Source organism: Nerophis ophidion, linkage group LG17, assembly GCF_033978795.1.
Source record: "Nerophis ophidion isolate RoL-2023_Sa linkage group LG17, RoL_Noph_v1.0, whole genome shotgun sequence".
NCBI lineage: Eukaryota > Metazoa > Chordata > Actinopteri > Syngnathiformes > Syngnathidae > Nerophis > Nerophis ophidion.
In genome coordinates, this window is record NC_084627.1 from 21,030,670 (window position 1) to 21,056,849 (window position 26,180).

At 39.6% G+C, this 26,180-nt stretch overlaps 1 protein-coding gene across 3 annotated transcripts in view; it reads right to left on the reverse strand.

The window, feature by feature from the left end:
- The window catches only part of ccbe1 (collagen and calcium binding EGF domains 1), a 114,045-nt gene that overhangs the window by 44,454 nt on the left and 43,411 nt on the right, over positions 1 to 26,180 (reverse strand). For 2 of the 3 annotated variants that reach the window (XM_061876531.1, XM_061876533.1), the window contains exon 3: positions 2,140 to 2,192. The exons of the other annotated variant lie outside the window; for it this stretch is intronic. In XM_061876531.1, coding sequence (XP_061732515.1) covers positions 2,140 to 2,192 — 53 coding nt within the window. The remainder of the gene's footprint in view (positions 1 to 2,139; positions 2,193 to 26,180) is intronic. 3 annotated transcript variants of the gene reach the window in all.

Here is a 26,180-nt window from a genome sequence, read left to right on the forward strand (position 1 = left end):
ACCACATATAAATTGCAGTCCTGTGGGAAACGTCACTACTTAGTTAAAAATGTTACAGTTACCACACAAAAACGATGACTTATCGTATTTTCCGGACCATAAGGTGCACCGGATAATAAGGGGCACTGCCAATGAATGGTCTATTTTCGATCTTTTTTCATATATAAGGTGCACAGGATTAAAGGAGTCATATATATTTTTTTTTTTTTTCGAAATTGAAAACAAACTTCCTTGTGGTCTATATCAGTGGTTCTCAACCTTTTTTCAGTGATGTACCCCCTGTGAACATTTTTTTAATTCAAGTACCCCCTAATCAGAGCAAAGTATTTTTGGTTGAAAAAATAGATAAAGAAGAAAAATACAGCACTATGTCATCAGTTTCTGATTTATTAAATTGTATAACAGTGCAAAAAATTGCTCATTTGTAGTGGTCTTTCTTGAACTATTTGGAAAAAAGATATAAAAATAACTAAAAACTTGTTGAAAAATAAACAAGTCATTCAATTATAAATAAAAATGTCTACACATAAAAGTAATCATCAATTTAAAGTGCCCTCTTTGGGGATTGTAATAGAGATCCATCTGGATCCATGACTTAATTCTAAACATTTATTCACAAAAAAAGAAATCTTTAACATCAATATTTATGGAACATTTCCACAAAAAAATCTAGCTGTCAACACTGAATATTGAATTGTTACATTTTTTTCACAGTTTATGAACTTACATTCATATTTTGTTGAAGTATTATTCAATAAACATATTTATAAAGAATTTTTGAATTGTGGCTATTTTTAGTATATTTTTTAAAAATCTCCCGTACCCCATGGCATACCTTCAAGTACCCCCAGGGGTACGCGTACCCCCATTTGAGAACCACTGGTCTACATAACATGTAATGGTGGTTCTTTGGTCACAATGTTGCATAAATTATGTTTTACAGATCATCTTCAAGTTGCTTTCTGACAGTCGCTTTCTGACAGTCCCCTCGCGATGTGCCGTTTTATGGACTGTTTTATTAACGTGGCCCACCTTCGGCAGGGTCTTCTCCCTGTCATCTTTGTTGTAGCGGTGTAGCGTTCAAGGACGGTAGTGGAAGAAGTGTCAAAAGATGGAGCTAACTGTTTTATTGACATTCAGACTTTACTAAACTCAATAATGGAGCAGTATCTCCTCATCCGGAAACAACAACAAAGCCGTCCAACCAGAACTCTCTAACTAAACTTCCTTTGGTGAATAATGTAAACTCACTACACTAGTATGTTTTAGTGGTTTCATTTACTTTATATTAGAAATGGCAACAGCGGATGAATGTCACATAACAAGGAGATAGAGAAAACGAAGAAGCTTATCGACTAGGCTGTTGGCATGGACTACAAAGGCGGAAGCGCGCAATTTTTCAGGACTCTGCAGATCCCAAATACAGATCAACAGGTACCAGAAGGTAAGAAAAGTTGCCTTTGCATAATATTGCGAAACAAAATGCCAGATGATATGTATTACCTTATATACACATCATAATAATACTCGTATGTTTAATGTGCTGACAATCCATCAAGCGGTGCGGCTTCGTCGCTTACCAAAGTCGTACTAAAACATTTTGATAGATTTTTGAGCGCCGTGTGTAATGTTCTATGTTTTCAATAGAATATATAAAATGTTGGTGTTGTTTACCGGAGTCATATTGCAGTCTACGCGTTTCTCTTATGTTTGACTGCCATCTACTGGTTACACTTATCATTACACCATGTACCAAATAAAATTGCTTCAAGGTCGGTAAGCAAAACCAGAATTATTCCGTACATTAGGCGTCACCTGGCTATAAGGCGCACTGTCGAGTTTTGAGAAAACAAAAGGATGTTAAGTATGCCTCACAGTCCGGAAAATACGGTACTCAACTACACATATTTTAAAGTAAAATGACTATTTATTGTTTTAATGCTTTGAGATTTGTAAAACTATCGCTATGACATCTTTAGGCAAAAAAACTAAGAAAGGTGCCTTCATCTGTTGAGGCTTCCGCCATTTAATAGAATGTGACTATACTGGTTTATGATGTAACCTATGACGCAATATAGCCTTGATAACACAATTGGGCCATGAAATTCTGCATAATTTACACATTTCTGAATTATTTACCTTCAGGAATACACTGGCCCAGCACAAACTTGAAGCCCTGGCAGCACTGCTTTCTGAAAAACATTAAACGGAAGCGCACGTGTAAGAGGGAACGGTATATGATATTTCTGCATTTTGAATAAACGACCTGCACACAAACATGCACGGCTGTCTGCAGGTCAGACATAATTTTTCCTGCTCTCTTGGACATGTTCCCCTCACAATGCTCCATTATGATCTTAACTGTTATGGTTATTATTCGTCCCCGGCTCACGCACAGCAAAGTGCTTCCAGGTGTTGCCTTTGAATGAGAAATTATTGGAAAAAAACAAAAAAACGAATTACCCCATGAAGTCACTGTGACAATAGAAAAATATTATAAAGTACTTGCTTACGATGTCATTTTTTGCAGCGCTTAGTAGGAAATTTAATTCAAAGGGGTCATTGCCTTCTTTTAGGCTTGCCAGCATTCAAACTTGATTGATGTCATTTAAAGTCATATTATTTGTGTGGTCGAGCAGCAAATACAAGAAAGTTCCGCACCAAGGGAGTTACTCTCAAATGCGATTAACACACAGGAAAATAGTCATATGTCAACCATTTTCTAAAAGTAATGTTCGTATTGTTTCAAATTAAATTATTTTATGGTTGTATAGTATTGCACTGTATTATATTATCATCATAAACATATTGTTTAGTGAATCTTTCATATATTTAATAAATGAAAGTAAAGTAAATCAGTCAATCTATATTTCTAATAAATGCGTCTAATTCTATTTAAAATCCAAATGAAAAAAATGCACACTCAAAAGCTTTAATGCCAAAAGTAAAGTACATTTAAACCAAATCTGGTCAAGGTTATGTATTTGGTATAAATTATAAATTTGATGTATAAATTATTTGTTATGAATTTACTTAAATAAATAAACAAGGTTTTGTCTTTTTATTATTTGGAAAAAGTGTTTGTAATAGTAGTATAATTGATGATTTATACATGAAATGTATACACATTTTTTTTGTGTCAGGTAAACCGTGACAATATATATGTATATATGTATGTATATATACAGTCGTGGTCAAAAGTTCACATACACTTCTAAATAACATAATGTCATGGCTGTCTTGAGTTTCCAATCATTTCTAGAACTCTTTTTTGTGATAGAGTCCATACTGGTTTGTTACAAAAAACATTCATGAAGTTTGGTTCTAATATGAATGTATTATTGTTTATAATTTGCTGGGTCAGAAGTATACATACAGCAATGTTAATATCTGGTTACATGTCCCTTGGCAAGTTTCACTGTAATAAGGCACTTTCGGTAGCCATCCACAAGCTTCAGGTTGAATTTTTGACCACTCCTCTTGACAAAATTGGTGCAGTTCAGCTAAATGTGTTGGTTTTTTGACATGGACTTGTTTCTTCAGCATTGTCCACATGTTTAAGTCAAGACTTTGGGAAGGCCATTCTAAAACCTTAATTCTAGCCTGATTTAGCCATTCCTTTACCAATTTTGACGTGTGTTAGGGGTCATTGTCCTGTCTTTGTCCGAACCCAACTGCGCCCAAGACCCAACATCCGGGCTAAAGATTTTAGGTTGCCCTGAAGAATTTGGAGGTAATCCTCCTTTTTCATTGTCCCATTTACTGTCTGTAAAGCACCACTTCCATTGGCAGCCAAACAGGCCCAGAGCATAATACTACCACCACCATGCTTGACGGTAGAATTGGTGTTCCTGGGATTAAAAGCCTCACCGTTTCTCCTCCAAACATATTTCTGGGTATTGTAGCTAAACAGCTCAATTTTTGTTTCATCTGACATCACATGGACAAAGATGAGACCTTCTGGAGGAAAGTTCTGTGGTATAAATTATTGGAAACTCAAAAGACAGCCATGACATTGTGTTCTTTACAACTGTATGTAAACTTTTGACCTTGACTGTATGTACATATATGGCTTCACGGTGGCAGAGGGGTTAGTGCGTCTGCCTCACAATACGAAGGTCCTGCAGTCCTGGGTTCAATCCCAGGCTCGGGATCTTTCTGTGTGGAGTTTGCATGTTCTTCCCGTGAGTGCGTGGGTTCCCTCCGGGTACTCCGGCTTCCTCCCACCTCCAAAGACATGCACCTGGGTCTAGCTTGATTGGCTACACTAAATTGGCCCTAGTGTGTGAATTTGAATGTTGTCTGTCTATCTGTGTTCGCCCTGCGATGAGATGGCGACTTGTCCAGGGTGTACACCGCCTTCCACCCGATTGTAGCTGAGATAGGCACCAGCACCCCCCATGACCCCAAAAAGGGAATAAACGGTAGGAAAATGTATGTAGTAGGAAAATGTATGTATGTATGTATGTATGTATATGTATATATATATATATATATATATATATATATATATATATATATATATATATATATATATATATTACCATATATATATATATGGTAAATGGGTTGTACTTGTATAGCGCTTTTCTACCCCTTTTTAAGGAGCCCTAAGCGCTTTGACAGTATTTCCACATTCACCATTCACACACACATTCACACAATGATGACGGGAGCTGCCATGCAAGGCGCTCACCAGGACCCATCAGGAGCAAGGGGTGAAGTGCCCTGCCCAAGGACACAACGGATGTGACTATATATATAGATATATACACACACATAAATACATCAATTATATTAACAAATATATAATCTACTTGTCATACTTTCATTTGAATACATACAATTATTTAGTATTGATTTTAAGCATTCCATCCATTTTATACCGCTTATTCCCTTTTGGGGTTGCGGGGGGCGCTGGCGCCTATCTCAGCTACAATCGGGCAGAAGGCGAGGTACACCCTGGACAAGTCGCCAGATTTTTAACATTCATTTGGTATAATTTTTTAAACAAAATTTGTTTCTAATATATTATTATTTAAAAAATGTTTGACACAAAATGTTTGCAGTAGTAGTATATAAATGATATAAATGATCTATTCATATGATTACAGTATTAATTATATTTTACATTATTTTCGGTCTTCATTGATTTCTCGCCTGACAAATGTTAAGCCTTGTCGGAGGTCTGTGCTCTCGTTTATCCAAGCATCATGACCTATCCGCAACAAGGTTATCCTTACCAAAACTATTTGAACAGGGTTTTTTTTTTATTCAGGAAGCCAACAGATGAAAAGCCGTAACTCATCCTCATAAGGGCGAAAACCACAATGCTGGCTCGTCAAAGACAGGACTTACATACGTTAGTTTAGTTCAGCCATACCACAATGTATTTTCAATGTGTGTTTTCTTAAAAAGTCCCACGCTGAAAAGTGCTTGTGTGTCCCGAGACGTCGTCACGTTGGAATATAACGCGGATGATGCTACACCAGGCGAGGCTCTTTGGTCCCATTATGCGCGCGTAAAGAGTGGCGCAGGCACTGGCTGACTCGTGTGAAATATTCAGCAGACATGACGACGACTTTTGCCAGCACACTTGAGGCACATGAATGTAATACTACTGCTGCAAAAGAGTAATAATACACCACAGGGGGCCGCTCATGAGGTCAATGCATTGTGGGCTTGTACTACTAGTTAAAGTTAAAGTTAAAGTACCAATGATTGTCACACACACACTAGGTGTGGGGAAATGTGTCCTCTGCATTCAACGTATCCCCTTGATCACCCCCTGGGAGCAGTGAGCAGCAGCGGTGGCAACGCCCAGGAATTATTTTTGGTGATTTAACCCCCAATTCCAACCCTTGATGCTGAGTGCCAAGCAGGGAGGTAACGGGTCCGATTTTTATAGTCTTTGGTATGACTCGGCCGGGGTTTGAACTCACAACCTACCGATCTCAAGGCGGACATTCCAACCACTAGGCCACCGAGTAGGACTTTCATACTTTATTAAACAGTACATACATTGTACTGTATGTCTACACCAGGGGTCGACAACCCAAAATGTTGAAAGAGCCGTATTGGACCAAAATTAAATTAAAAAAAATCTGTCGAGAGCCGCAAAAAATTAAAAGCCATATTACATACAGATAGTGTATCATGAGATATAAATTGAAATAAGAGGACTTAAAGGAAACTAAATGACCTCAAATATAGCTACAAATGAGGTATAATGATGCAATATGTACATATAGCTAGCCTTAATAGCATGTTAGCATCGAATAGCTTGCAGTCACGCAGGGACCAAATATGTCTGATTAGCACTCCACACAAGTCAATAACATCAACAAAACTCACCTTTGTGCATCCACGCACAAGTTAAAAGTTTGGTGGACAAACTGAGTGGCATAAAACACGTCCTAGAAAGTCGGAGAAAGTTGTACATGTAAACAAACTACGGTGAGCTCAAGTGCCGTCAAAAATAGTAGGACAAAATGGCGCTCGCCAAATACTCGAATGTTTAAAATAAACAGTGTGCTTCAAAACAAATTAGGGAGGTTTGTGTCATGTTTGTCCTCCTCCGGAAACCATATTAAAACAAAAAATTTATATATTTTTTCCCCTCATTTTTTTCCATTTCTCATACATTTTTGAAAAAGCTCCAGAGAGCCACTAGGGCGGCGCTAAAGAGCCGCGGGTTTCCGATCCCCGGTTTACACAGTACAATTATACAGTACAGTACCTACAAGACCATCACATTGATGATATCATTAGTATATTTCATGAAACTTGTCTTCAAAATTTGAGGGTTTATTAGGACAAGGTCGTACCCTTATGAGGCAAGTGGAATAATTACGGAAAAAACATCAGGACATCATTTTATGAGACTAAAGTCAAATATTAAAAAAAATAAAAACAATTATTCGATATAGTCTTCAGTGTTTCCTAAAAGAACATTTGTTAGTTAAGGTGGTGTTTCTCCCGGGGGAAGGGGGCGCCGCCCGGGACAAGCGGACGGACGGGGAAGGGGCTGAGTGGGTGTAAGGAACAGTGTTATTTGGCCTGTCGCCACCATCACGTCCGTCTCCATCTCACTACAGCCTGAGGGGGTAATAGGCTACAGACTGTGGCGAAGTAGGCCGGCTTCGTCACATGAAGAAGCCTACAATACTTTGGTTGTGTTTTCCACTCTGTATGGTGAGTGGCAAAATACGATATATATCTGGATATGTTTTCCGTTAAGTAAAAACAAAACACAAAACAGTCCTAGTTACCTGAGATACTAAGTATGTCATTATGTTGAATTAGTAAATATTGACTTACTAAGACAAAATAATGACCAAGTCAAATTAATGACTTACTGTAAATAAACGTTTGCAACGAGCGTTTGATAAAGAATAAAAGTATGCTGACATATGCTCAACTCATCATGCTTGATTTACAGGACAAAAAAATACACACATATATATATATATATATATATATATATATATATATATACATATATGTATATATATATATATATATGGTGCATACAGTATTTTCTTGAAATGCCGCAGGGCATATAGTATGCGCCTGCCTTGAATTACTGCCGGGTCAAACTCGCTTCACAAAACAATTAGCGCATGCTTAGTATTACCGCCTGGTCAAACTCGTGACACTTCCCCTGTCATCATTTTCAAAATGGAGGAGGCTGATTTCAATACCGGTAATTTGAAATCGCATAAAGGGAAGAAGATTAAGAGCTATTCAGTAGGATTTAAGGTCCAAGCTTACATCACACTCAAATGTTTACTGCATACCTTTGGTAAGTGCCAGAGTGAGAAGAGGTTTTAAAATAATTAGCACATGCTTACTTTTACCACATGCCTTTGGTAAGCGCAGGAGTGAGAAGAGGTTTTAAATTAATTAGCGCCCCGGCGGGAATTCAAGGAAATACGGTATATATATATATATATATATATATATATATACTGTATGTATCTATCTATCTATATATATATATATATGGCGCCTATCTCAGCTACAATCGGGCGGAAGGCGGTGTACACCCTGGACAAGTCGCCACCTCATCGCAGGGCCATATATATATATATATATATATATATATATATATATATATATATGTATATGTATATATATATATATATATATATATACATATACATACATATATATATACATATATATATGTATATATACACATATACATATATATACATATATACATATATATAATATATATACATATATACATATATATATATTTTTTTTTTAATTCATTTTTTTTTTTTAAGAATTTAGTTTAGGCGGTGGGTCTTTGTTGCTAAGGTGGCCACCTTAACAACAAAGCGCTGTGGGAAACCCTGGTCTTAATATATGAGACTAGTCGGAATATTACAACCAAAAGTATCTTATGATTTCACAAGATCCATTTGTTGTCATATTCTTTTTGACAGTTAGGGGTTTTTGTAATGTTTCCTGTGTGTAGTGTTTCTTCCTGGATAGCGCTCTTATTTTTGTTCCACTTCCTGTTTTGGTTATGTCTTACAGTGACTTCAACACAGTTTGAGCGGTGTTCTCTCAACCTGTTCTTTATTAGTGATCAGGGGACTCACCTGCTCCTAATCACTAATCAGTAGGGGTTTATCTGTCAGTGCTGCATTCCTTGCGACACTACTCCGTTTGTTTACTGTGAATAATCTATATGGTGGGCCTTTTTGATGTTAGCTTAACTAGTCCTGTATAAAATAACATTACTTAGCCTACCGTCTTTGCATTCCCGGATTCCGCCAGCAACTACCGTAAGCTCCCGTGACAGTTGTAATTCTAAGTTGTGTTTTGAAGATGAAAATAAAGTTGTTTTAAGAGATTAGATGTATAATTACAGGAAAAAGGATACAATTATAATTTTATTGATTATAGTAATTGTTTTTGGGTTTTCTTAATGCTATTTTACAAACAAGTCATAATTTTATCCTGCACTACCAAGAGCTAATGGAACGAAATTTCGTTCTTATTTGTACTGTAAAGTTCAAATTTGAATGACAATAAAAAGGAAGTCTAAGTCTAATAATGTTCCAAGATAGGCCAAGTACAATAGAATATTATTTTAAGATTACAAAAAAAACCAAGTTTGTTATAAATATTAATTGCCACAGAAGGCTGGAATAAAGTCTGATTTGTAGAATACATTTTCAAACATAAAAGAGTAGCTGCTGTATTACGATTTTGAAAATCATTCTATGAGAATAAAGTTGGAATTATACAAAAATAAAATTGGAATATGACATTTAAAACTGCCAAGTTGAACAAATATTCAATAACGTTGTAATAATATTGCCTATTAATTTTAAATAGCTTCTGATTCTAATATGCTAGTCAGTAAAGGTCAATCCAATACATGCTGCTCAAAGCCTTGCTAAAAGTGCAACAAATCACTGCTTTTACCACGTTACTTACTCAAGTACTGCTAAATATAGGAAACATTACTCTGTTCAATTTAAAAAATCTGTTCAAAAGTTTGAAACTCTGAGGTCAAAACAAGCATGGTTATTATTCAATACGTGTAGGATGCTTTCTCAATGAGCCTTGTCGATTTTGTATGATGTTTAAGTTGCAAGGTAAAAAGGTTAATAAGCAGGATAAAACAGTCGCAATTGTTAAATAAACTATTGTCATAGACACTATAGAGCAGGGGTGTCCAAACTTTTTGACTTGGGGGTCGCTTTGGGCTGAAAAAAGTTGGCCGGGGGCCGAAAGCCGACTGCAAGTAAAGTAAGTGTGTGTATATAGAGACATTACCGTGAAGGTTGAGTGTGATCCCACAATAGTTGGAACACACCCTCCGGTTCTTTAAGAAGGGGAACGGCAGGGTGTGTTCCAACTCTTTTGGGATCACACTATTCAGCCTTTGCGGTAAAGTTTATTCAGGTGTACTGGAGAGGAGGCTACGCCGGATAGTCGAACCTCGGATTCAGGAGGAGCAGTGGGTTTAGTCCTGTTCGTGGCACTGTGGACCAGCTCTATACTCTCGGCAGGGTTCTTGAGGGAACATGGGAGTTTGCCCAACCCGTCGACATGTGCTTTGTGGATTTAGAGGAGGCATTAGACCATGTCCCTCGGGAAGTCCTGTGGGGAGTGCTCAGAGAGTATGGGGTATTGGACTGTCTGATTGTGGCGGTCCGCTCCCTGTAAAATCAGTGTCAGCGCTTGGACCGCATTGACAGCAGTAAGTCGGACCCGTTTTCAGTGAGGATTGGACTCCGCCAGGGCTGCCCTTAGTCACCGATTCTGTTCATAAGTTTTATGGACAGAATTTCTAGGCGCAGTCAGGGCGTTGAGAGGATTCACGTGGCAGAGGGGTTAGTGCGTCTGCCTCACAATACGAAGGTTCTGCAGTCCTGGGTTCAAATCCAGGCTTGGGATCTTTCTGTGTGGAGTTTGCATGTTCTCCCCGTGAATGCGTGGGTTCCCTCCGGGTACTCCGGCTTCCTCCCACTTCCAAAGACGTGCACCTGGGGATAGGTTGATTGGCAACACTAAATTGGCCCTAGTGTGTGAATGTGAGTGTGAATGTTGTCTGTCTATCTGTGTTGGCCCTGCGATGAGGTGGCGACTTGTCCAGGGTGTACCCTGCCTTCCGCCCGATTGTAGCTGAGATAGGCGCCAGCGCCCCCCGCGACCCCGAAAGGGAAAAAGCGGTAGAAAAATGGATGGATGGATACTCAGGACCTTCGTATTGTGAGGCAGACGCACTAACCCCTCTCCCACCGTGAAGCCCATATATATATATATATATATATATATATATATATATATAAATAGCTAAAATGTGCCAAACACGGACAAGTATGGAGAGAGTGTTTTACATTTTTCCTATCGTGCACTCTAATGGATTTAAATTGGTGTCAATTTTGATTTTTTTCATAGTGTTTATACATCTTTTTATAATATCCACAATGTTCAGTGAGCAGGTTGTGTTGTGTGTGTCCATGTTTATTGACCTTTATAATATATATATATATATATATATATATATATATATGTTTTTTTTTTTTTTTTTTTGCACCATGACAAGGGAAGGTTGTTTGGATTGTGTTATATATGTAAATGCTGTGCTACAAATTCAAAGTACTTTCAAGGGTTATTAATCTATTTTACTCACGTTGTCCACAAGATTGCAGCAAATATGTAGCATTCAGAACCCACCTGGTATTTAAGATGAATTTGAAAGTACTCTTCGATGCAATGCTTTGTTGAACTCAGGACGTCTCGTGGGTAAAAATTGAATAAGCTGGCGGGCCGCACTCAGCCTGCAGGCCGTAGTTTGGACACCCCCGTTATGGAGTTTTAATGACAACATTATTGGATAGTTCTAAGTCTGGAATGGGGACATCACGTGTGGACACCCTGAGAGAGTTGATGCAAAAACGACTTCCTGTATGACCCAACAGTTCATGTCAGAATAAATCCTCATGACCGCAGAAGGCCCTGACTACAAACAACCGACGAAGGAAAATAACTCAAAGACGATGGGACAATAGTGGTGAAAACAAACATCCAGACCATCATGAGAGAGAGGCCAGGGAACTAGATTTTCATTCCCTAAACTGCATCATTTATTGAATTACCACTGAGGGAAATTCTCATACATTTGGAGCCTGGCAACATTATACCTTGTTGCCCTTCACTGAAAATCCAAGCAGGATGAAGAAACATCCACAACAATATTACAAGGTTACCTTTTTCTCCAATGTGAATTATTTGATTAGAAATAATTTCTTCTGGATTTCCTTTCCTCTTTTGACAGTTGAGTTGAGTTGGACTTGGGGGAGCTGGGTGGGAGGTCATGCTATGACCCATGTTAAGGTTAAAACAACACCTGTATTATGGAAAGGCAGGTCAGCAGCCTAAAACAATAAAAACACCTCAAACAAACCACGCCTTATCTGAGGCTGACAATCTATCAGGCATCCAGATCAGAACTAGACTAGACTACACTAAACAAGACGAGAGCAGACACTCTGCATTTGTCCTTGGGTTGTGCCAAAGCTACACATGACATTTATTAGAAATCCCTTCACAATGTTTGTGTTATGTCGCGAAAATGATCCGAATCCACATTGCGGATCCCAGTCTAGAAGATGATCCAAAGTTCTTTGCGTGACACTAAAACTACACAGCTAATTTAATCAGAACTTTGAATCCACATTTTGGATCCAGAACATGACTGGAAGCTAATCAACATGTCCTTGGATCACACCAAAGCTACATGTTACCACATTTTGTGTAAATCCATTCAGTTTTTGAGGTGAGTCCATGCAACAGAAATTCCAAACTTGTTCATAAATAAACAGACGTGGGCCGTACCAAAGCTACACAGCAAATATGATCGAAATCGATTAAAAATCTCTAACAGAATTTCTCGCTCCAGATTCAAAACATGACCAAAGGAAAATGTCCCAACAGAGTGGAACCCAGATCTCGCCTGACAGTGTAAAGTGAAGTTAAGTGAATTATACAAACCCTGTTTCCATATGAGTTGGGAAATTGTGTTAAATGTTATAATTCAATGATTTGCAAATCCTTTTTAACCCATCATCTAAGATGGACTGATGCAAAGTGGAAAAGTGTTCTGTGGTCTGACGAGTCCACATTTCAAATTGTTTTTGGAAATATTCGACATCGTGTCATCCGGACCAAAGGGGAAGCGAATCATCCAGACTGTTATCGACGCAAAGTTCAAAAGCCAGCATCTGTGATGGTATGGGGGTGCATTAGTGCCCAAGGCATGGGTAGCTTACACATCTCTGAAGGCACCATTAATGCTGAAAGGTACATACAGGTTTTGGAACAACATATGTTGACATGTAAGTGCCGTCTTTTTCATGGACGGCCCTGCTTATTTTAGCAAGAAAATGCCAAGCCACATTCAGCACGTGTTACAACAGCGTGGCTTCGTAAAAAAAGAGTGCGGGTACTTTCCTGGGCCGCCTGCAGTCCAGACCTGTCTCCCATGGAAAATGTGTGGCGCATTATGAAGCGTAAAATATCACAGCGGAGACCCTGGACTGTTGAACGACTGAAGCTCTGCATAAAACAAGAATGGGAAAGAATTCCACTTTCAAAGCTTCAACAATTAGTTTCTTCAGCTCCCAAACGTTTATTGAGTGTTGTTAAAAGAAAAGGTGATGTAACACAGTGGTGAACATGCCCTTTCCCAACTACTTTGGCACGTGTTGCAGTCATGAAATTCTAAGTTAATTATTTGCTAAAAAAAAAAAAAATAGGGTTTATGAGTTTGAGCATTAAATATCTTGTCTTTGTAGTGCATTCAATTGAATATAGGTTGAAAAGGATTTGCAAATTATTGTATTCCGTTTATATTTACATCCAACACAATTTCCCAACTCATATGGAAACGGGGTTTAAATTTATATAGCGCTTTCCATAAGGAAACCCATTATTACCATGAAATGATTAACGTGGAGCCCGACTTAAACAAGTTGAAAAACGTATTCGGGTGTTACCATTTAGTGGTCAATTGTACGCAATATGTACTGTACTGTGCAATCTACTAATAAAAGTTTCAATCAATCAATCAAAAATCTATATCTCTAAGCTACATTTACACCAGTGGGTGTCACTGGGAGCAAGGAGGGTAAAGTATCTTGCCAAAGGACACAACAGCAGTGACTCGAATGGCAGAAACTGGAATCGAACCAGGAACCCTCGAGTTGCTGGCATTGCGCTGTGTCAACTGAGCCACACCCTGTGGCCTACATGCTAACCACAAGCCCACAATAATAGCATTTCATCAAATTAATTCAGATTTTTTTTTTATTATATCAAGACAACAAATTGAATCCGGGTCCAGACCTAAAACATGACCTAAACAAGCATAGTTTTTCATCAAAATCTTTTCACAGGCTGCAAATTCTCATTTCAGATTCAGAACAACACCAAAAGGAAAAAATAAATCTTGTTTTTCGTTTGCACCAACGTAGCACTTAACAACATTTAATCACATTCATTCAGATGTTTCACTTATGTCAAGACGACAAAATAAATCTGCGTCCAGATTTCTTTCTTGGGTTGTACCAAAGCTAGATTTTAATTCAAATCTGTTCATCAATTTTTGAGTCACATAAATTATCCATAAATTATCCAAAGACATGCACCTGTACAATCAGTGTCAGAGCTTGGTCCGCATTGCTGGCAGTAAGTCGGACACATTTCCAGTGAGGGTTGGACTCCGCCAAGGTTGCCCTTTGTCACCGATTCTGTTCATAACTTTTATGGACATAATTTCTAAGCGCAGTCAAGGCATTGAGGGGTTCCGGTTTGGTGGCCGCGGGATTAGGTCTCTGCTTTTTGCAGACGATGTGGTCCTGTTGGCTTCATCTGGCCGGGATCTTCAGCTCTCACTGGATCGGTTCGCAGCCGAGTGTAAAGCGGCCGGAATGAGAATCAGCACCTCCAAATCCGAGTCCATGGTTCTCGCCCGGAAAAGGGTGGAGTGCCATCTCCGGGTTGGGGAGGAGACCCTGCCCCAAGTGGAGGAGTTCAAGTACCTAGGAGACTTGTTCACGAGTGGGGGAAGAGTGGATCGTGAGATCGACAGGCGGATCGGTGCGGCGTCTTCAGTAATGCGGACGTCGTACCGATCTGTTGTGGTGAAGAAGGAGCTGAGCCGGAAGGCAAAGCTCTCAATTTACCGGTCGATCTACGTTCCCATCCTCACCTATGGTCATGAGCTTTGGGTCATGACCGAAAGGATAAGATCACGGGTACAAGCGGCCGAAATGAGTTTCCTCCGCCGTGTGGCGGGGCTCTCTCTTAGAGATAGGGTGAGAAGCTCTGTCATCCGGGAGGAACTCAAAGTAAAGCCGCTGCTCCTCCACATCGAGAGGAGCCAGATGAGGTGGTTCGGGCATCTGGTCAGGATGCCACCCGAACGCCTCCCGAGGGAGGTGTTTAGGGCACGTCCAACCGGTAGGAGGCCACGGGGAAGCCCCAGGACACGTTGGGAAGACTATGTCTCCCGGCTGGCCTGGGAACGCCTCGGGATCCCCCGGGAAGAGTTAGACGAAGTGGCTGGGGAGAGGGAAGTCTGGGCTTCCCTGCTTAGACTGCTGCCCCCGCGACCCGACCTCGGATAAGCGGAAGAAGATGGATGGATGGATGGATGCACCTGGGGATAGGTTGATTGGCAACACTAAATGGTCCCTAGTGTGAATGTGAGTGTGAATGTTGTCTGTCTATCTGTGTTGGCCCTGTGATGAGGTAGCGACTTGTCCAGGGTGTACGCCGCCTTCCGCCCGATTGCAGCTGAGATAGGCACCAGCACCCCTCGCGACCCCAAAAGGACAACTAGTAGAAAATGGATGAATGGATACATCATCTAGATCTTGATCAAAATTCTGGACCCTGATTTAAAAAATGAAAAAAATTAGTTAAAATTTTAACTAAACTACAGGATTATACATTTTCTATTGAAATACATTTTTTGAGATGTCTATTCCAAAAAAGATATGTGTCCACATTCTGGATCCAGATTCAGAATATGACCAAAATGAAACAAACAAGGTTGTACCAAAGCTACACAGCAAATTTTATCAAAATCTTTTCAGAACCTGTCAAGTTAGGATCGACATCCTGGATCCAGATTTACAACAGGATCAAAAGGAAATAAACTTGAAATTTGGTCGCACAGAAGAATTAGAATGCAATCCAAATCCAGACCCAGATCATATCAATCAAATAATCCAAATCTATTTTTAATTCTTTAAATCACTTAAATGAGCTAGAAATTGATCAATATTATGGATCCATAATCAGACAATGAACAAAAAGGAAATTCAGTTTTTACAAAAACTACTGAAATTCATTATTCCCTTTTCTGTCACAAAACAGAAATAAGGTTGGACCGATTCCAATTCGGGATCCAGATTCAGAACTTGATCAAAAGGAAATAAATGTGTCCTTATCATAGATAAATAAATTATTTACAATGTGTTTAGTTATGTCCATGTCACAAAACTGAGCCAGGTCTACTTTCCACATAGAGATTAGAGATTCAGAACATGACCAGAAGGGAATTAGAAATAAATATATTTGGCTCACACAAATGTTATCAAAATCTATTCTCAATCTTTCCACAATAAGGATTCACATTCTTGATACAGACCCAGAACTTGAGCAAAAAGAAATAAACTTGTCATTGGGTCATATCAAATCTACACAAAAGCAAATTTCATCAAAATCAATCCACAGTTCTTCCACTTTAAGTCCATTGGTAGTAAAATATGTCACATAGTTATTTGGAGGTTTGGACCAAGGAATGAATTGTTTGAATAATTTACTTGGAAGTGTTGTTTTGGGAGTCAACCATATCCAAGTTCAAGCAGCGTCATGGAAAGACTTGTGGTCTAACTTTAAGGTACCACTGTATATACAGTATGAATGGACGGACTGTTGTATGAGGTGACAAACCAATGTAATATTATCCTACCAGTCCACATAATAAGATTTATTTCATCCTGTATCAATGTCAACCTGACGTACATAATATAGTTTGTATACTTTTGTCTTGGCACGGCAGTGATAAAGCTGCATGTGCTGAGGAACCTTCCTACTCGGGGAGGTCCTTTTTCTCTAAGCGTCTTCCTCTTTTTTATTAAAGCAACACACAAAGTCTCACCAGAAGCTTTATTTGTCTAGAATGTGCGCTGGTGACACACAATAACATTCAACCTGATTAAACCTACTCAGTGAGTGTGACAGAAAATATACAATCAATCAGCTCATAATTCAATCATTTCAACAAATACAGTGGCTGCCAGTTTTGAGTGAACATTTTAAACATTCTCTGCCTTTGGCGCCTAAAATGTGAGACTTTTATATCAGTGTCGGACTTAAAATTTAATTAATAACCGCTCTCTGCCAGGCCATATTCCCCAACTGTCAAGACTAGGACTATGGTGTGGGTTGTTTTCCCGTGGTGCAAAGAAACTAGACCGGGCACGACGTAAAGGTAATGACATATTTTAATTTTAACACTCAAAGTAATACAAAAACAAAGGGCGTGCATAAGGCGGGGAACAAACTTAACGCAGGAACAAAACTAACACATAAACAGACTAAGACATGAAACAAAACTTAACTTACTGTGACATGAAAAGCAAGAAACTATGGCAAGAAGTGAGCAATCAGAAGTGTCAGGAGTGTGTAGAAGGTGATGTCGCCAGGCTGACTGCCTGGCAACTACAGGCTTAAATAGTGGTGCAGTGATTGAAAGGTGCATGAGTCCAAACAAATCAGGTGCATGAGTCGTGAACACATAACAGGTGAAATAATGAGTTGTCATGGTGACAAAACAAACAAGAGTGCACAATTAGTCCAAAACCAAACAGAACGTGACCACAAAACCAACAGTAAAGAATCATTTAAATGATAAATCTTGAAATCCAAAAGTGTGATACAGACTGCCCCCAAAATGTAATCACTTGTTCTATAATTTTATTTCAGACATTTCCTGAATGTTTAATCAAAATTCGTCATTACCTTTTTAAGCTAGGTTTCTACTAAAGTAGGCAGTGAATTTAGAGCACTACATTTTGACATCATTGTTTGTTGGACTAGATTCAATGAATTCTAGGCTGGGGGTTGGCTACCCGCGGCTGTTTAGCGCCGCCCTAGTGGCTATCTGGAGCTTTTTCAAAAATATATAAAAAATGGAAAAAGATGAGGCGGGGGAAAAAACATTTTTTGTTTTAATATGGTTTCAGTAGGAGGACAAACATGACACAAACATCCCTAATTGTTATAAAGCACACTGTTTGTATTAAACATGCTTCACTGATTCGAGTATTTGGCGAACGCCGTTTTGTCCTACAAATTTTGGCGGTCCTTGAACTCACCGTAGTTTGTTTACATGTATATACTTTCTCCAACTATCTAAGAGGTGTTTTATGACACTTCTTTTTCTGTCTCATTTTGTCCACCAAACTTTTACCGTTGTGCATGAATGCCCAAAGGTGAGTTTTGTTGATGTTATTGACTTGTGTGGAGTGTGCTAATCAGACACTTTTGGTGACTGCATGACTGCAAGCTAATTGATGCTAACATGCTATTTAGGCTCGCTGTACCTCATTTAGTTTCCTTTAAGTCCTCATAATTCAATTTATATCTCATGACACACTATCTGTATGTAATATGGCTTTTCATTTTTTGCGGCTTGAGATGGATATGTTTTTGTATTTTTGGTCCAATATGGCTCTTTCAACAGTTTAGGTCGCCGACCCCTGTTCTAGGCCATTCTAAAACCTTAATTCCAGCCTGATTTAGCCATTGGGGTCACTGTCCTGTTAGAACACCCAACTTCGCCCAAGACCCACCCCTGATGATTTTAGGTTGCCCTGAAGAATTTGGAGGTAATCTTCCTTTTTCATTGTCCCGTTTACTGTCTGTAAAGCACCGGTTCCATTGGCAGCAAAAACATTCCCAGAGCATAATACTACCACCACCATGTTTAACAGTAGAAATGTTGGCCTCACCTTTTCTCCTCCAAACATATTGCTGGGTATTGTGGCCAAACAGCTCAATTTTTGTTTCATCTGACTACAGAACTTTCCTCAGAAAGGTCTTGGCTCATAAGTTTACATATCCATCCATTCATTTTCTACTGCTTGTCCCTTTTGGGGTCGCGGAGGGTGCTGGAGCCTATCTCAGCTACAATTGGGCGGAAGGCAGCGTACACCCTGGACAAGTCGCCACCTTATCGCAGGGCCAACACAGATAGACATACAACATTCACACTCACATTCACACACTAGGGACCATTTAGTGTTGCCAATCAACCTATCTCCAAGCCGGAGTACCCGGAGGGAACCCACACAGTCACAGGGAGAACATGCTAACTCCACACAGTCAGATCCCGAGCCCGGGATTGAACTCAGGACAACTCAGGACCTTCGTATTGTTAGGCACAATACTTCTGTTCCATTGTGCTGCCCTAAGTTTACATACCCTTGGATAATTTAGAATTTATTGGCCATTCTACATGGGTAATAGTTGGGTTAATCTATTTATTGGCAAAAAACTGGGTTTACTCTTTTTAAATCAAAATGACAAAAGAAAGTACCCAAATAACCCTAATCAAAAGTTTAAATATCCCAGTGACTTTGACATGATAACATGTACATGTTAGGGACGGCGTGGCGCAGTGGGAGAGTGGCCGTGCGCAACCCGAGGGTCACTGGTTCAAATCCCACCTAGAACCAACCTCGTCACGTCCGTTGTGTCCTGAGCAAGACACTTCACCCTTGCTCCTGATGGGTGCTGGTTGGCGCCTTGCATGGCAGCTCCCTCCATCAGTGTGTGAATGTGTGTGTGAATGGGTAAATGTGGAAGAAGTGTCAAAGCGCTTTGAGTACCTTGAAGGTAGAAAAGCGCTATACAAGTACAACCCATTTATTTATTTACATAAGTTGACACAAACAGGTTTGAATGGCTAATCGAGGTTCCCACCCTCACCTGTGACCAGTTTGTTTGTAATTAGTGTGTGTAGAAAAGGTTAGTGAGTTTCTGGGCTTCTGACAGACCATTGCATCTTTCATCCAGTAGTGCACAAACGTTTCTGGATTCTGAGTCATGAGGAAAGCAAAATAATTGTCACATGATCTGCAAGAAAAAGTAATTGAACTGCATAAAACAGGATAGGGGTATAAATTGATTTAGAATGCCAATCAGGAGTGAAAATCCAAACCAAACCGTGGTCAGGTAGATCAGCAAAGATTTCAGTAACAACTGTCAGGAAAATTGTTTTAGATGCAAAGAAAATCCACAAATAACTTGAGCTGAAATACATTGTGGTGAGGCTGTTTCAAGACGCACAATAAGGAGGCACTTGAAGAAAAATGGGCTGCATGGTGGAGTCGCCAGACGAAAGCCATTTCTGTGCAAATGCCACAAAGTATCCTGCTGATTGTCACACACATACTAGATGTGGCGGAATTATTCTCTGCATTTGACCCATCAACCTTGATCACCCCCTGGGAAGTGAGGGGAGCAGTGGGCAGCAGCAGTGCTGCGCCCAGGAATCATTTATGGTGATTGAACCCCCAATTCCAACCCTTAATGCTGAGTGCCAAGCAGGGAGCTAATGGGTCCCATTTTTATAGTCTTTGGTTTGACTCGGCCGGGATTTGAACTCACGACCTACCGATCTCAGGGCGGACACTCTAACCATGAGCCTCAAAACACTTCTGGAACAATGTAATTTGGAGTAATGTGGCCAAATTTGAACTTTTGTGCCACAACCCTAAACGTTACATTTGGAGAGGAGCCAACAAGGCCATGATAGAAGGAACACGATTCCTACTGGGATGGCACCCTCTGAACCAGGAAGAGGTTTGATAACATACAGATGACGCAATTTAGCATTATGTAAAAGTTAGTATATAGCCGAATGGAACAAAAAAATAGCTTCACGCCCACTCCTACATAATGGTTTTCAAGCACTGCTCATATTTGTATGTATTTCAAAAGCGCTGAGTCTGGGAAGGACAAGTTTCACAGTGTCTTAGCTGAATGAGCAAGTCTCGGACACCTCGGTCTCCTTGGACACATCCTCGCTCATCCATGCAGACTGGACACTGGTCGAAAGTTAGTGGGCGGCCGAAGGTGGAGTCTGGTCTCTTGTTTGCTTTATTGGGTCTGCTCCGGTCTCTGGCTAGGTCCCCCCCACCCCAGCAGACGATGGCGTAGAACACCGCAGAGGCCACCACAGTGTTTATAGATGTTAAAATTATGTTTTTGTTTGGTTGCTTGTCTATTCGTCTCCGTCCATCCCTCTCCTTCTCTGCCACTGGAACCCTGATCCATGCCTTCATCACCTCCAGAATTGACTACTGTAACAGCATCCTCTAAGGCTCATCTTGCAAAATTCTCAATAAACTCCAATACATTCAAAACTCTGCCGCTGGTCTGTTCACCCACACCCGCTCCTGTGAGCACATCACCCCAGTCCTTCAGAAACTCCACTGGCTCCCCGTTCCTCACCGGATCCACCTTAAAATCCTCCTCCTCACCCACGAAGCCCTCCCCAACCAGGCCCACTGCTACCTCACCAACCTGCTTCACTGCCATACCCCTTCACGCAGCCTCCGCTCCTCTGATGCCAACCTCCTCTCCCCACCACTCAGAACTAAGCTCCGGACCTGGGGGGATAGAGCCTTCTCTATCGCTGCTCCCACCCTCTGGAACTTTCTTCCCAAACCCATATGTGACTGCTCAGACCTTCTCACCTTCAAAAGCCTTCTCAAAACACACCTATTCAGATCTGATTTTAACCAGTGATTAGTGTTCTGTGTCTTGTAATGTCCCATCTTGTAATTGTCCTGTATTATTACCATGAATTGATTAACGTGGACCCCGACTTAAACAAGTTGAAAAACTTATTCGGGCTTTACCATTTAGTGGTCAATTGTGCGGAATATGTACTGAACTGTGCAATCTACTTATAAAAGTTTCAATCAATCAATCAATCAATGTATTTTACAATGTACTTCTTTTATATTTCCTGTATTTTATATTATTACTTTGAACTGTTTTATATTTAAATTTTTTATCCTATAAAGCGTCTTTGAGTATTCATAAAAGCGCTACACCAAATGAAATGTATTATTACTATTATCATTATTCATGATGCAATCGTGTGTGCGCAATATATATTATTGGTAAATTAATATTTATTTATTTTTTGTTTTCCTTTTGCTATGTTAATGTCTTTAATGTCTTTTGTGTTCTTTGATGTTTGCCTCTTACACACATGTGCTATGACTATGAGTTTTTTTCCCCCTTGGCCTAATTCTGGACCCACTCTCCAGGGGCCCAGGCAAAGACTGAATCTGAATATATATATATTTTTTAATCATCCCCCCCCAGCATTTACCTTTTTCTCACCTTTTTTCGTAAGGGGCGCCGGAAGTTGGAAGACCCGTCAGCAATCCTGTTCTGTCTCCCTATAATGTTTGTCTGCTCTTGAATTGGATTGTGATGAAAATCTTAACTTCCTCTCGGGGATTAATAAAGTATTTCCGATTCTGATTCTGAAGTATCCCTACTACTGAATGTTCCCTGGTGCTGTATCTACTCTCACTCCCTTCCCTTAGTATCATAAAACCATCAGTTGCTGCAAATGAATCCTATTAATATCCCAAATAAATAAAAATGGTTGAGGTAATAATGTAGAAATAAAAACAAACAGTGGTGTGTTAAAAGTTTATCTTCAAGTGGAGAAGGAATGATGAGGCCGTGCTGTCATATAAACAAGAAAAAATTGTGGTTTTAAACAACGTTCTATATTTTCAACAATTTTAAGTAAGTCTCAGAGGACCCACAATAGTGTATTGGAAGTGTGTTGCCCAACATTTGGTCTTGATGCTGGAATTTAGACCGTTACAAAGCGCTTTTAGGAAGTCCATAACATAGTTTTGTATGTCTGATGCTTTAATGCTCATGAGCCGTGTGTCGACTGTGTGTGTGGCTCCAAGAAGTGCACTTTAACTTATTTTTACATATACACTATAACTCTGTACTTGTCCAAAGTAATAGACGTTATATATCACATACAACAACCTTAGTGCACGGGCTTACATGGGCTGAAGCCCAGGGGGCCCCACCCAATCAGGGGCCCCCGATTTTAATGTCGGAATGTAATGATTGGTGTTCATAGCTGTCAATCACAGACAGCTCTGCTTCGTGTAGCGATTGTGTACGCTCTCTCTACTGCTCCGAGCGGGGCACAAACTCAGGTCGCTGTTGTAAGAGGCGAGCGTGCTGACGACTGAGCTAAAAGCACAGGCAATCTCCAAGATTGCCAGCTCTATTCTTGAAGTTGCATGGCAGCTTCCTCCTTCAGTATGACCGCTTTTTTGTTGTCCTTAAGTGTGCAATGACAATAAAAGTCGATTCTATTCGCTGTCACACTCGGACAGATGTGCATGGGCCCGTCACGAAAGAGATGTATTAACGAACGTAATGATTATTTAAATGGATATTTTAGCATTGCTGCTGTTCTGTTGAGTAAAATCATAATTCTTTTCAAAATGTGTTTTCAGGATGGGGGGTAGAAGGGGATTTATTTTTTTTCGGGTGGGGGGGGGTGGGGGGGGGAGGGGCGGTCTGTGGCGGTGGGCCAAAAGGACACTTTGATAGCCATTTAGGGCTAAGAACTGGCAAGGATGACATGAAAAACACATGTTTCCGCCCCACACCCTGTTTCTTCACGAGGATTATGACAAATGTATGAATATAAATAAGAATATGTGAACATCCTAGCAGTCGGCATCCTAATGACAACAGACCTTGTACAGTAGGTGATGTTGCATTATGATATTTGGCTCTCATAAAGTCTGCAATGAGTAATTGATGAAGGAAAAAAAAAAAGCCAACATGAAGTGAAGTGAATTATATTTATATAGCGTTTTTTCTCTAGTGACTCAAAGCGCTTTACATAGTGAAACACAATATCTAAGTTACATTCAAACCAGTGTGGGTGGAACTGGAAGCAGGTGGGTAAAGTGTCTTGCCCAAGGACACAACGGCAGTGACTAGTTTGGCAGAAGCGGGAATCGAACCTGCAACCCTCAAGTTGCTGGCACGGCCACTCTACCAACCGAGCTAAACCGCCCATGATTGTTTTTTTTAAATTATTGCGTCGTGTATGCTTAAAAATGATCAAAATATGTAAAAATTAAATGTTATTATAAATGTGTCCTTTACTACATTACATATATACTTACATCATGTATATAGAACCCTAATGGATGTTTTATTAGGTGCTATATAGGCAGAATTGAACGGCTCCCATAGGGCAGTGGTTCTCAAATGGGGGTACGCATACCCCTGGGGGTACTTGAAGTTATGCTAAGGGGTACGTGAGATTTTTTTTAAATATTCTAAAAATAGCAACAATTCAAAAATCCTTTATAAATATATTTATTTAATAATACTTCAACAAAACATGAATGTTAGTTCAAAAACTGTGAAAAGAAATGCAACAATGCAATATTCAGTGTTGACAGCTACATTTTTTGTGGATATGTTCCATAAATATTGATGTTAAAGATGTATTTTATAGTGAAAAAATGTTTAAAATTAAGTTCATGAATTCAGATGGATCCCTATTACAATCCCCAAAGAGGGCACTTTAAGTTGATGCTGTTTTTCTTGGGAATTAATTTTTCCTTCATTTGTTACCAGATTCGTGACAGTATGTGACGTGTGTAAGAAGGTGCGCTTCTTTTATGTCTCTCTGAGAAGGAGAGACAAGAAAGAGTGAGAAGAGCCTGTAGTGTAATGCCAGCAGCTAAAAGCAACTACGTGAGAACGTATACTCGAATATCACGATAAAGTCATTTTCTATATCGCACAGAGACAAACCCGCAATATATCGAGTACATCGATATATTCCCCAGCCCTACCTGATACCTGAAAAAATAAGAACGGAATATTCACTTGTTGACATTAGACCTTGCCAGTCTTTTTTGTCAGATATTATTTGACATTAATAGGGTTCTTACTTTGTTCCATCATTACTACAGTCATCTTTCTTTAGACTAGGCTACCACATGTCTAACAGCCCATAACTTTGCTATGGGACATTAAATCAAGACTTTCACCATGTAAAATCTATGTAGTTTTAGGCTCACTACATTTAAATGTAAACACATGAACTCAGTATGGCCCTGCGGTGGTGGGGAAGTTTACAACTTGTCACTTTGATACAAAACTCCTACCTGCCAGAGGCTGGTAAAGAAGATGAGATAAAGTTCAGCAAAAGCACACCTGAGGGTTTATAGGGAACACATAAAAAATATATGGTAATCTGAGTAGATCTTGAGAATGTCTGGACAAGCACCAGAGTGAAAAAAGACACACGGCGAGGTCACTGTTTCATCTAAAACTACCACACATCAGCCCTTTTCTCTGTTCTAACATTCCTCTGACGTGTTAGCGCTCCCTCAGCCGTGTCCTCATTATTCGCGGGAATTAAGACTTACATTGTGGACTACGTCGGAGATGCCAAAAAGAAAAAGGTAAAACAATGTTAAAGAAATGTGTTTTTCCACCAGATGATATCGTTCTGTTGGGAAGCAGCTGGAGCAAACGCGAGGCCAAAGTACTTGAGTCAGAGGACCAAAGGCACATTTCGCAAACTGAGGACTCCAACAACAACTAAACAGCTCAAAAGGTTTCACGTGTTTGAAAGTGTTTAGAAGACACAGCGGGCCAATTGAGAATGACACAAATCAAAACGTGGAAGTCACAGGGAACTGCCAGAACTCTTACGGCAATGTGGATGATCTTTGAACTCTACTTCCTCAGCATTCTTCCACTGGATATCAATCAAAATCACTACAGTTCTTGCTATCGTTTGAAAATGTTTTCTTAAAAAATAACAGATACTATTTACACTTACCACAGAAACTTGTGTAGGGTCTTAAAAATAAGGGTCTTATATTGTTGAAATGTACCCAAAATATCAGAACATTGACCTTATCTATTTAAAAATCCTAGAGTCAGCGATCCGGCAAAATCACTCAAGCTTTTGCTCTGTTGTAGCGAAATACTCCGCAACAGTTGCAAAATGTTGACACCAACAATAACCACCTGAATTCTGTTGTGTCTACAACACATATTTGGTATCAGATATCACCCAAAATTCCTAGACTTCCGTTTCGAAGGGTTTGAATTCCAAAAGAAGAAAAATCCTTACTGATCTGACATTTGACCTTAGTTTCACCAATACTCCTGTAGCAAAAATGAGAACTAAATAAGGATCGTCTTTAGATCAAACAAAATAATGCTGACACATTCGATCCTGGCTACCTCATCTAGCTGATGTCAGATATTTAAAATCCGTAGTGTACATGCTTTTTGTCTAAAGTAAGCCTTGTTTGGTTTTCAGCAAATTTAAACACAATTTAAAATGCCAAATGTTTTAAAGTTCTATCATGACTTTCTCAACCATCATGGGTGAGAAAACTTTAAAAATAAGCACAGTTCTGGTTTACACATAAAAGAAGAAATCTACTGGAGTTTGAAAGTGACAACTACTGTTATTTCCAGTAGTGTCCTGACAAGGAACGTTTACACTACAATCTGTAGTTTAT